The sequence below is a fragment of the Candoia aspera genome, chromosome 4 (genome assembly GCF_035149785.1).
Source record: "Candoia aspera isolate rCanAsp1 chromosome 4, rCanAsp1.hap2, whole genome shotgun sequence".
In the NCBI taxonomy this organism is placed as follows: Eukaryota; Metazoa; Chordata; class Lepidosauria; order Squamata; family Boidae; genus Candoia; species Candoia aspera.
This window is the reverse complement of record NC_086156.1, coordinates 109,929,244-109,941,903: the sequence shown is the minus strand read 5'-3', so window position 1 is coordinate 109,941,903 and position 12,660 is coordinate 109,929,244. Positions and strand designations below refer to the sequence as shown.

The window sequence follows — 12,660 nt, the reverse complement described above, 5'->3', positions numbered from 1 at the left end:
GCGATAAAAAGGAGGGGAATGCGATTCATCCGTCACTGACAATTCAAATGAGCCATATGCAATCTAAAGGAAAGAAATGAGGAATAAGAGAAAGAGAAAGATAAAGAGAGAGAAAGCATGGGTGGACTCATTCTATTTTGACTGATGTGAACTATTTTAGAAACTTATTTCTCAAAGTATGGATGTTTAATATATTGATTTGGTTTAGATATCTCCCCAATAGGGAGATACCTTTTTGAATCATTCATCATCCATCCATCCATCCATCCATTCATCCATCCATATCTCTATTTATCTCTCTCTCTCTTTCTCTCATTAATGATAGCCATTCATCGTACAGTTTCTGAAAAAACCCATATACTCACGTGAAACTTTTTATTAATCAAACTCCACACCTTACTCTGTTTCTTATAAAATTCTACCTCTCTTTACTGATAAAGCATCAAGTTGCTCCTTGAAGGGGAAATCAAGAGCAGATAATCTGTGTGATAGTGATAATTCCTACCATCTTTATCTACAGACCCAACCTGTGGAATCTTGAAAAGCTGCAAAATTTCTGCCATGCGTATGGAGGTTTCAGGGCTCAGTCCTCCAATGATTCCCATCATTCCCTTTTCAGCCCCACAAATATAGTTGGGGACAATTTTGTGCAATTTAAAAAGCAGGTCCAGAGTGGTGCGATAGGTCATTCGTGAATCAGAGTAGCTGTCATAGATGTGGAAGCCAAAAGTGATGTTGGGCAAGATCTGAGGATCCTTGTTGATCTCCTTAATGGCAAACACTAAAGCCAAGATGTGTTGGTAGAACTTTGTCACCACACTGCAAATAAAGTGACGTGCTTCAAAATCAAATTCTGCTATGCGTTATGCTACTAGGGACGGGATATCAGGGGGGAAAAGAGTCACAAGAAAGACACATTGAAAACAAGGTAAATATGCTTTGATTTTGCTTTCTTAGACTGCCCTTGTGTTGTGCATGTCAGCGACATTGCTGAAGTTCCGCAGTTTGTTTCTTATGATTTCAAGTTTAAAACATTCACCTTATAATGAAAATTAACTCCTGCACAATCATCCCGAGGCCCTTCAGTGTTGCAAAAGCTAAGCATTTTCCTGTTTGCTACTTTCCCATGTACAGTAGAAAGAATCTGAGTTGGGTGGAGCTAATTTGTGACTAAATATGAGGGGGGATCTCAGTGATGAGGAAGGCAGAGCTAAACAAGGTAGCCATAAAGTTAGAAATTGGTTTTTCCTCCCAGAGTCAGCTGTTTCTGCTCTAAGGGCTGAAGAGAAGGTTGTGAGTAGAAAAGCCCACACTTCTACTCTTCCTGTGAACTTTTGTGTTTCCACTTTGTATTGCTGTTTCAAAGATTGTAAGATGCCCTGTGGTCTCTTCGAAATAGGACAGGTGGACCTCAGAAGTCTAATAAGCAAGTGCAAAAATAGAGACATGGCATTCATAATTAATGCCTCCCCAGGTTTTTGGAAATTACTTTTCATTCTACAGTCAATGAATTGCTGGTTGTAAGAAGAGACTGAGGGTAGAAAAGAGAATACATTGAACAGTATTGTGCCTTTTAGGTTATGGTGAATTAGGGCTGGTGCTTCTTTCTCCAAGTGGGAACAGGGTTCATTTCTCAACAGAATATCTGCTTGCCCTGGTCTATTGGCTTTTGGTGAAATCAGAGAATAGGATGTTGAATTAACCCATCATTTATATTCATCAAGCTGCTAGAATGGATATGCCCTCGATACAGTACATTTCTATTTTTTCACAGATGATGATGGCACATCTCTGTTTTACAGGGATGGAAAGAACAGAGCATGATTTGATTAAGATCAGGTTGGGGTGATTTCTTACAATGGGAGGTCAACCGATTCCTCAGAAGGATGTTTCCTGAAAGTCACTGTGGCGAACAAGTAATGGACATGGGACATCAATCCACCAATGAGAAGTTCTCCCTCCTGGTACCATTCCTGAGGAATTTGAATGGCTTCATCTCCAGTGCACTTAAGAGTTTGTACCTTCATGGCCACTTCTGGAAGCAGGAATATGGCAACAACGCCCAGCATCCTATAAGGAAGCATGCCTGTGCAATTGGCTTCTCCCGTATTGCTGTTCCCAGCAGCCTTGATTCAAAGAGGGTACTAGAGACAGCAGAACAACAGCCCCCTAAGCTGAGATTTGTCTTAAGAATAAGTCATGGCTCAAGAATGGATCTGATCCCTTGCTTTCAGCCTCACCTATGTCGGGATGCTCAGATGCCTGTCCCCTGTGAAGGGACAGAGTTGCTCTTGACTCTAACACCTAATTATTAGACTCTTTCTTCACTTGCAATTTCAGGAAGCAGCAGAAGACCTTGGGCACCACAATATTTTCTCTTGGTCACCCAGCCCTGAGGTCTGAGCAGAGATTGAATGGTCTTCTACAATTCCTCCAACAAGGTTGTCCTCTTGAGCTGACAGCACCAATGAGCTAGCACTGTGAAGCACGAGTGAAGGTGTACATCTTGCATGTGTGGGATGATGCAGCTAGTCCCACTTATTGAAATCTCGGAGAATCTGTGGAATTGACTAGGTGTTGGCTGATGAGCAGTCTGAAAACATTAGGATGACACCCACAAGGACTGTATATTTTGTGCTATAGTTGCAAAATGCTGAGAACCCGATTTATGTCCGCAGTTCTCTTATTGACTCTGCAATGGCTGGGGAACACTGCAACCCGTTTTGAGGAATGGCCCTCAGCTGGGCATGATATATTGGAGGTTTATATCTATTCTGGAACCCTTGAACTACCTTCAGGAGGGAGCATCTCAAGAGCCACTGGAGGACTGACCTGGTGACTTAATTATAGTGCCTGTGATAACTACAGAGATGGTAACTTTGCCGGTAGAAATGCTGAAGCAAACATGTTTGTGAAATGCCAAGGGAACTTTTTGCCACTTGCTTTTCTGGGTAGAGGAAATGAGCTGGAGGCCTATGATTTGGCTGAGTGGCCTGTTGGATGGAATCAAAGAGAAAGAGCAGAGAGATAAAACTTTTCTGTCCCTAGTCCACATAGAGTGGCAGTCAGAATTAGTCTTACACGAACCTTTAGGAACCCAACATGCTTATGGAGTTGTTTTTAATGCCTCTTAATTCTCCCTTTGTGTTGTTTGGACAGGAGATGCCATGAGAATGAAAAGATGCATCAAGGCAGGGAGTCATAATACTGCTAAACTGAGCATTCCATTTTTAGGGAGAGCACATGTGCATCACTGTAGGATGGGCATCCCAAGGTCTTGCCAAGAGAAGATGTAAGTGTATGTAAAGGGAGTCTAGATGCATCTCCTCCAAACTGCTAAGGGGTCAAAGGGCTTCATTCAGAAGAGAGTCTGTGGAACAAGGCAGAAGCTTCTGCAACTTCTCAGGAGTCAGCTTATGGGGGTGGAAGAGCGATCTTCCTGTCCTTTTCTTGGGATGCACCTTTATCATTCAGAATGGAAATACAGAGGCACGGCCCAAGCAATGCCTGTATATTGAAATGGTTCTGGGAAGGTGCTGATGGCTGTTACTGCAAAACACTGCAACAATGTGACATCACATGCAGGGCGATGGATTAATGCTGCATTAAAACTGTTTGGAAAGTTCCTAGCTAGAAAGGCCAACATGAAGCTGAGAATGTCCGGGAAGCCTGCACAGCGGAAGACACAGTGAATCAGGGCCACTGACTCTTCATTGCATTCTGTAATGCTTTCCCCACACAGTGTGTGCAGTCCAAATACTATTTTATTTCTATTTTTGACTAAAATACTGTTTTTCTTTTTGCAATGTAGCCTTAAAATCTCTGGCAACTTGATCTGCAGCATCAATTCCAGGATTTGGGCTGTGAGGATATATCTGCTGAAGCAGACATTTGTTAAATGGCACTGAGACGTCATTGAGCTTCTCCTGCTGTTGTCCCTGTTTTGCACTTCAGAATGAACCAGCATGAACCTCTAAAATAGAACTATAGAGAAAGAGTAACCCCATGCCGTTAAACATGTTCCTCCTGTAATTGGGAAACAGATTGGATTACCAGAATGCATTCCACATGCGGCTGCCCTCAAAAACGAAGCAGAGCAGAGCAGAGCAAAGCAACGCAAAGCAATGCAAAGCAACGCAAAGCAACACAATAGAAAACACTGGGAAGCTTCAGATGGTCCAGAGTGCAGCAGCCTGCAGAGTTTTGGGTGCATCAAGGTTCAATGTGCTGCACTTCTGCTGTGCCAGCTGCACTGGCCCCAGTATGCTTCTGGGTGAATTCAAGATGCCGGTTGGCACCTTTAAAGTACTGTATGGCTCAGGGTCAGTTTCCTTGCAGAACTGCCTCCCGCCAGTGGTTTCTGCCCATTCCACCAGGTCCAACCTATGGGCATGTTCCTGATCCCCTCTATGAAAGAGTGGCATCTGGTGGGAGCTAGGCAATGAGCCTTCTCTGTTGGGGCACCGGTCCTATGAAACCAATGTCCCCAAGATCTGGAATGGCCCAACCTGCCAACCCTTCCAGAAGGCTGTGAAGACCTGGCCCTTCCCCAGTTACTGGGCCAGGATGTTAATGAGCCCAGTATCGGTGTGCTTTGTGTTGTGCAGATGTGATGGTGTCTTGGTGATTGTGATGATTATTTTAACTTTGTTTTCCATTTTGTTGATAGACATTTTATTATATTTCTTATGGATTGTTTTTAGTTGCCCAGGGTGGCTGTATAACATCTCTAAATCAATCAATCAATCAATCAATCAATCAATCAATCAATCAAACGCACACATGCACGCACGCACACACACACACACTCACTCACTCACAGAGGCCAATTTTATCTTCCTAAACTTTACCTATTGTGGTAGGAAAAGGTACCCCCCTTGTACTCATGTGGGCTGCATTCACTATCAAACATATGAGATGCCCCCGCACCATACATATGAGCTGCTGAAAGTGCCCTTGTATGAAGGCCTTCACAGCAAGCTGAACTGACCCTGAGTGGAAGCTGTGGCCCAGAAAACCAAATTGTTTCTATTCACTGACCACATCTCAGAGATAGCATGGCTAGCATGCTGACCTCGTAGGAAGGGATAAATAATCATAAGGTCACACGGATGGGTTTATCTAAACTATTCCAACATCATGCTGTAATTTCGACTGTGTCTGCCTTTTCTTTGTCTTGCCTTTGCGATGTAGCGGGTCAAAGGTATAACCCCTGGTTCGGTTTTGCTCATGGCTGCTCAGCAAAATATCAAAGCTTTGCTGGGGATCCAGCATACACTGTCTTACTGCTTGTATGCATGCAAATAAAATTATGTTGTATCTTCAGAGTGATTTGGCTGCTTTAGGTGAGCCAGGTGTTGGCTACAACACTATCCTATCGGCCCCTGTTCTAATCTCCCAGCAAAGCTACAAAAGGGCAAAGGTTAGCCCTGGATATACTTGACAAAGTATATGGCAAAGAAATATTTATTTATGTATATTTAAAGTTCCATGTCATCAAGAATCATCCGTTAAAGTAATTGCTAAAATGGTATCGAGCAGCTGGCAAGCTTTCTGGATTGAGTTGGGGGTGATGTAAAGAGTTTGGTGCTGCATGTCCTGCATCATCAGCTTTGGTGGCAAAACCCAATCAGTGAATGGTTTTTAAGAGGTGGGAAAATCACTCAGCCATCTTCAATGAATCTTGAAGTTTGTTCACTGTCTGTTCTTTCCAATGTCTGTCTTGATATTGACCCAGTTCTCCTTTTCTTACCACTGGAATTGTTTTGCAAAACATTGAAAACCCAAATAGAACAACTTAATTTGATGATATGGAAAATTGCTTGCCTGAAAAATTAACACCACCCTCTGAAAAACTCTAAGGTGAAAGACAAATTCAGTCGAATTTGTTCATACTTTATTAGCTCCAGGGATAATTTATTTCCCAATAGATTTATCTTGCATGTACTAATGGAGTTTGGAGAGAAATATTCAATGTAACTGTTTGAAATGTGTGTGCAGCTGTATCAGATTAATTTTTTATTCATGTATATGAAGGTGGCTATGTATGTCCAGTTATTACTTGCTTGTTCAAAATTTGATCCTGTTCTATTTCTTATGTAGTAAATGCTCTCTAGTGTTGAGTTCAGGTCTTATTAAAATTATATAGATTTGGGGGATGAAGATGCATCCCAGTAAGCCAGCACTGGAAGACAGGATAGAAAAGATTTCCACCACCACCATGTACTTCCCCTTGGTGCTCAGGTAGGTGGGCACAAAGGTCAGCCAAACACTGCAGAACACCAACATGCTGAAAGTGATGAACTTGGCTTTGTTTGTTAAAACTTGATGCTGAAATATTTCAAACCATTGATCTGAGGTTCTCAGATATCATTAAATGGTTTTGGACAAATTGCTCATCAGATGTCATCTTCTATGCAAAACAGTGTTTATTAAGTGAGAGCAAAATTTATTAAAATACCACCCAGATGGTATTTGCTTGATATCTATAAGTAAGCTTGTGCTGTGCAAGGAGGAAAAAAAGGGGGAAAAAAAGCCAAACAATTTATGTTGACCAATCTCTCCTGTGCCTGACCTGTGTTGCTCCCCCCATCACAGAGAGGAGAGATTGGAGAGGAAGGGATTACAGGAGAGTAAGCAGGCACACAATGGGGCATACACCAGGCTGTTTCTGTAGTGTGATTGCATCTGACAGCTCTGAGCATGTGTAGGGCTGCTGGCACTACCACATTCCTTTCAATGTGTATTCCCCATTGTGTGCCTGCTTACTCTCTTGTAATCCCTTCCTTTCCAAACTCCCCGCTCTGCAAGGGCGGAAAAAAGGAAAAACAAGAGGTGTGGCACAGAACAACCCGTACTGACTGTAATGGTGATCATGTGACTGAGGGAGGACATTGGTCATAAAGTTATTATTTCAATACTGTTGTACCTTCAAAGATTTACTGAACGAGGCAGTTGCTAAGTGAAGACGACATGTATTTATGTTCTTCTATGGATTAATTGTTCCCTTGTGTTGAGCTCAGGCCTCAGTATAATAATGAAACATTTAGGGGTGAAGATGCATCCCAGTAAGCCAGCACTGGAAGACAGGATAGAGAAGATTTCTACAGCCACCATGTACTTCCCCTTGGTGCTCAGGTAGGTGGGCACAAAGGTCAGCCAAACGCTGCAGAACACCAACATGCTGAAAGTGATGAACGTGGCTTCGTTGAAACTGTCCGGCAACGTCCTGGCTAGGAAGGCCACAGTGAAGCTGAGAAGGGCCAAGAAGCCCAGGTAGCCCAAGACACAGTAAAACATGGTGGCGGAGCCTTCGTGACATTCCACTATGATTTCCCCAGGCAGGGTTTGTGTGTCCAGATTTGGGAAGGGAGGAGACGAACCCAGCCAAAACACACAAATGCCTGCTTGAAGGAGGGATCCACCCCAGACAATAGCATAGGCCAACTTTTGCCCCACCCATTTGTGGAAAATGTTTCCCGGTTTAGAAGCAAGGAATGCCACGATGACTGTGGTGGTTTTGGCCAGAACAGAGGAAACGGCAACAGAGAAGATGATGCCAAATGCCGTTTGTCGGAGGAGGCAGGTGGCCTTGTTGGGCTGTCCGATGAAGAGAAGAGAGCAGAGGAAGCAGAGAAAGAGGGAGATGAGGAGGAGGTAGGTGAGGCTGCGATTGTTGGCTTTGACGATGGGAGTGTCCCGCTGCTTAATGAAGATTGCCAGCACGAAAGCCGTCACCAGGGAAAAAAGAAGAGCCAGAGAAACCAGAGTGATGCCCAGCGGCTCTTCGAAGGAGAGGAAGTTCAGTGTTTTTGGAATGCACTCGTCTTTAGCTTGGTTTGGAAAGTGATCCTCTGAACAGCCGTCACAATGCTCCATGTCTGAAAAGAAGGAAAAAGCTTCCGAACAGAATCAAATTTTCCCCAAGTTTCAGAATTGCATTTTGGAACTCCCTGCAACGTCTTTCCTAAAACCTTTTGTAACTCTCTGTCCAATATACATGTAAAAAATGTGCAGGAAAAAAAAATCTAGATTTTCCTATATTTAAAGCTTCTTGGCCTGTTGGAGTGGACTAGGTTTAGTGGCATTACTGAGCAAGGGAATAGCATGGCTCACCTTCCCAATGGTGGGAAGCAGAAAGGAGAGGCTTGAAGGTTTCGATCCCGGAAAACAGGCAGCGGCACTAAAGGGTAGGAGAGTGACGTCTTAAGACGTGTGGACTTCAACTCCCAGAATTCTCCAGCCAGCCAAGCTTCGTAGAGCAGCAAAATAAACACTGGTTTATGCAATCTTGATTTTGGATCCTTTCATTTCTGTTGGCTGGCCGGGTGCAACACAGACATTTTGCTCTGATGATCGTTAAAAATGACTTTGGTATAATTCAGCCACCATAACCAATTGATACATCTTTCCTTCAAGAATCTTGATTTAATTCTGTTATAATTTGGGGGCCAACCAAGAGGCACAACACTGACTCACAGAGCGAGACGCTATTTTTCAGGTCATTGGATTATCCATAATTCCTGCATTCTGTTTCAGTGTCTTCAAAAGGAGAGAGAGCCTGACATCTTACAATTGGTAACCCTGAAAACTAGAGGGAAAATTAAATAGAGGAACTGTCTGCTAGCTCCTATTTCCTGGAAATCAGGATGGCTGGAGGGGAGCATCCCTGAGAGACGTTCCTTTGCTTTTAATGCTTTGCAGCCATCAAAATAGACACCTTCAGAGTTTGATTTAGCTATCCAAGCTCTGACATGGTGGAAAAGCCCCCTTGAGGTGCCTCAGTAAAGCAAGCGGTTATATTGAAGAGCTTCTGGTTAGCTGGATACAGGCTGCAGAAATGCAATTTCAGACCTAGTTCCATTTGGATGCTATGAATCTTACCCATTTGTCTTGATATCATCTTCTCTGGACACGGAGCACAAGCGTAGCAGCAAAATTTCTGCCCTTCGATCTTGTTCTTTCTGCTTCCAAGAGGACAAGGTTCATTGCATAACGAGAGAGGTGGTAGCTATCCAAAAATAAAGAAAGCGGTCAGTATTAAGCAAACCTTTTGTTTTTGTTTTGTTCTTGTCTTACAGCCAAGGAATAAGGAGGAGGGTGGAGATAGGGCCGGGATGCAGAGTTGCTTCAGCCTGCTTTTGAGCAATGTCTTGTGGAAATGCCCCATAATGTTGCCAAGGCAGGAACATAACTGAAGTTGTATTTCATTCATTTTTAATTGAGTTGAAGTTCAATTCAAGGTGCTGGTTCCTGCCTATAAAGCCCTCCGTGTCATAGGGCCTGGTTACTAGAGGCACTGCCTGTCCCCCATAGTGTCTGCCCGGCTGGTTCAATTTGGCAGGGTTGGCGCTCTCCGGGTTCCATCGATTAAGGAATGCCATGGATTGGGACCCCGGAAGCCTGCCTTCTCTGTAGCAGCACCTGCCGTCTGGAATGAGGTTCCTCCTGAATTCAAATGGCCCCACCCTATTGGTGTTTCCAAGGGCCCTGAGGATACGCTGTTTGCCCAGGCCTTTGGCAAAGATGATTGATGCCCCTTTCTTTCTTTCCCTTGTTCCCATCCAGGTCATTTCCTCCACCATCTCTGCTCTTTGTTTGGTGCCTGTTTTGTGTTTTTGTATTGTTCCTTGTTTTTAAATACTTTTTTAAGGGTTTGTAAAATGCCCAGAGTCACTAGGAGTCAGGTGCCATATAAATTTAATTTGTGGTTCGTCTTGTTCTTGTTCTTGTTCTTATTTTGAATTTAGTGGCAATTCATGGAAGGAATCCAAAAGTTTGAGGATCTGAATAGAACTGGGAGGCTGAAGTGGTTATTGTTTGAGACTTTGCCTCCCCCAGCCTGAAATGTATCACTGAACTGTGGTTGCATTTGAGTTCCTTCTGGAGAATGAAGGACTAGATATCAGTACTTCCTTCAGCTGGGCAGCCCCACACCTGGGCGTGGCACCGCAGTCCCCACATTCAGTGAGAGGAAAATAAATTTCCTTGCACAGGTTGGGAACTCGATTCTCAAACATTAGAATATCCATCATGAATCGGCCCAATAATACATCTGTTTTTGCCCACCTTTGACAGCAGTGGACTGAAATGTACTTGGGGATATGAGCTAGTTGCTAGCAACAGGCCAAAGGAAAGGCTATGGGTGTGAAAAGGAGTGTATGTGACATTGGTCCTTTTAGCCCATGTTATTGTTATGGTACCTGAGTGAATTCATGGTGCCAGTGGATTCTGTCTCCATTAAGGATCAAGGTTTTTCCTGCAGGAGCTTTTGGATCCATTTGTCCAACTAGGACGGTGATGTAGGAGTTATTTGGAAAAGTGACCAGGTTTACGATGTCAAATCCGGCTTCTAATACTCCATCTTCGTTTAATTTAATTTCATCTCCTGCAGTGTTGTTGAAGGCCATTCTCTGCAGAAATGGATGGAGCTTCCAGAAGAAAGAGCATAAGGGTTAAAGAGAAAGGGACGTGCTTCCTACTGGCCTCAAACCACACTCCTTTTTATATGGGGAGCATTTCTTCACCAGGAATGAAACAGTATGGAGGACGGCAGCAGTTTAATGTTTATGATTGGACCGTATTCCAGATTAGATAGTAAAATCTTTTCAGTGATTGTCTTTGGTGACATTTGAGAAAAGAAGTTGGAAAAGAGCAAGAAGAAGCAATGGGAAGGAAATCTAGTTGAGAGGGCCAGAAAGGGAGTAGAGGTTTAAAGACCAGTTGTGTTGTTGTAGAAAGAGGGATGTGTAGGAAAAGGACAATATCTTAAGTGGGTCAACATTTGTAATGTATGAATGGTGGACTCAAGTGAACAACAGTGAGGTTTAGGTAGGTGAGATGATCTCTTGACCAATTAAGTCCTGCCACTCTGTTGTAATCCTGGAGAATATCTCAGAAGAGCACTGGGAAAGAAGAAATCTTACCTGCCAGGCTTCTAGATTCTTTGACTGCACTTGATCCCTGTCCTTTAGGATGTTCCGATCAGTCCTAAATGTGTGAGCAACATGTAAAGCTTGAGCCACAGCATAGATGGCATTATAGATACTGTAACTATGGCCGAGCGTGCTGGTTTCAAAGAAAGTTGCAGGCAGGTCCTCCAGCCTTTCCTCTCCAGTACATTCTTCATCTTCATCTTCATCTTCAGGAACATCACTCTTGGGTACTGAGCAGACAAAAGCTTGCTTCCAGACATCTCTAATAAAGCCATCTTGATTTGCCCCAGAAGGGGTGACAGCCCGTAGAAATTGCTGGAAACCTGGAATTTGTTTTGTGCTAATTGAGAAGGAAATAGCCCCATGGAACATTTGCATATCCAGAGTCCTTTGTAAGGAATGTAATGTGAAATCATTTTGGGCCATTGTAATCCACACTTTTCTTGCTGAAAATTTCTGTGAAGAGTCAGAAGTTGTTGCAGGAAACATTGTGGCTATTACTAGAGTAGAGGCCAGCCACATGAAGACTATATTTTCTCCATATATAATAACCGTGTTTGCTGTTTTCTCTGTGAACAAGGTAATGTAACTCAGAGTTCTTTGAATCAGGTCAAATGGCTTATACAAATGGAAATTTCTGTCAACCCTTTCAGTGAATTCGGAGCAGATTTTATTTTGCGAGAGCATGGGTTCCAGAGTTTGTATGAAATGTTCTCCATGTTTGTCATCTACAGTGACAAGTCTTACCCATTTCCATCCAAAGTACAGAAGAAGCTGGACTAAACCCTCATACTGAAGAGCTTCACCAGGGGCCATGCGATAAAAAGGAGGGGAATGCGATTCATCCGTCACTGACAATTCAAATGAGCCATATGCAATCTAAAGGAAAGAAATGAGGAATAAGAGAAAGAGAAAGATAAAGAGAGAGAAAGCATGGGTGGACTCATTCTATTTTGACTGATGTGAACTATTTTAGAAACTTATTTCTCAAAGTATGGATGTTTAATATATTGATTTGGTTTAGAGATCTCCCCAATAGGGAGATACCTTTTTGAATCATCCATCATCCATCCATCCATCCATCCATCCATCCATCCATCCATATCTCTATTTATCTCTCTCTCTCTTTCTCTCATTAATGATAGCCATTCATCGTACAGTTTCTGAAAAAACCCATATACTCACGTGAAACTTTTTATTAATCAAACTCCACACCTTACTCTGTTTCTTATAAAATTCTACCTCTCTTTACTGATAAAGCATCAAGTTGCTCCTTGAAGGGGAAATCAAGAGCAGATAATCTGTGTGATAGTGATAATTCCTACCATCTTTATCTACAGACCCAACCTGTGGAATCTTGAAAAGCTGCAAAATTTCTGCCATGCGTATGGAGGTTTCAGGGCTCAGTCCTCCAATGATTCCCATCATTCCCTTTTCAGTCCCACAAATATAGTTGGGGACAATTTTGTGCAATTTAAAAAGCAGGTCCAGAGTGGTGCGATAGGTCATTCGTGAATCAGAGTAGCTGTCATAGATGTGGAAGCCAAAAGTGATGTTGGGCAAGATCTGAGGATCCTTGTTGATCTCCTTAACGGCAAACACTAAAGCCAAGATGTGTTGGTAGAACTTTGTCACCACACTGCAAATAAAGTGACGTGCTTCAAAATCAAATTGTGCTATGCGTTATGCTACTAGGGACGGGATATCAGGGGGGAAAAGAGTCACA

General features: G+C 43.0%; 1 protein-coding gene across 1 annotated transcript; it reads right to left on the bottom strand.

The window, feature by feature from the left end:
* Nucleotides 1-6,978: 6,978 nt before the first annotated feature.
* On the bottom strand, nt 6,979-11,750 carry LOC134497045 (vomeronasal type-2 receptor 26-like). The gene is made up of 4 exons (XM_063302760.1): nt 10,926-11,750; nt 10,203-10,430; nt 8,884-9,010; nt 6,979-7,880 (listed from the first exon to the last, which is right to left on the bottom strand). The coding sequence occupies exons 1-4, from the start codon at nt 11,748-11,750 to the stop codon at nt 6,979-6,981; spliced, it is 2,082 nt and encodes a 693-aa protein (XP_063158830.1).
* Between the last annotated feature and the right edge of the window lie 910 nt (nt 11,751-12,660).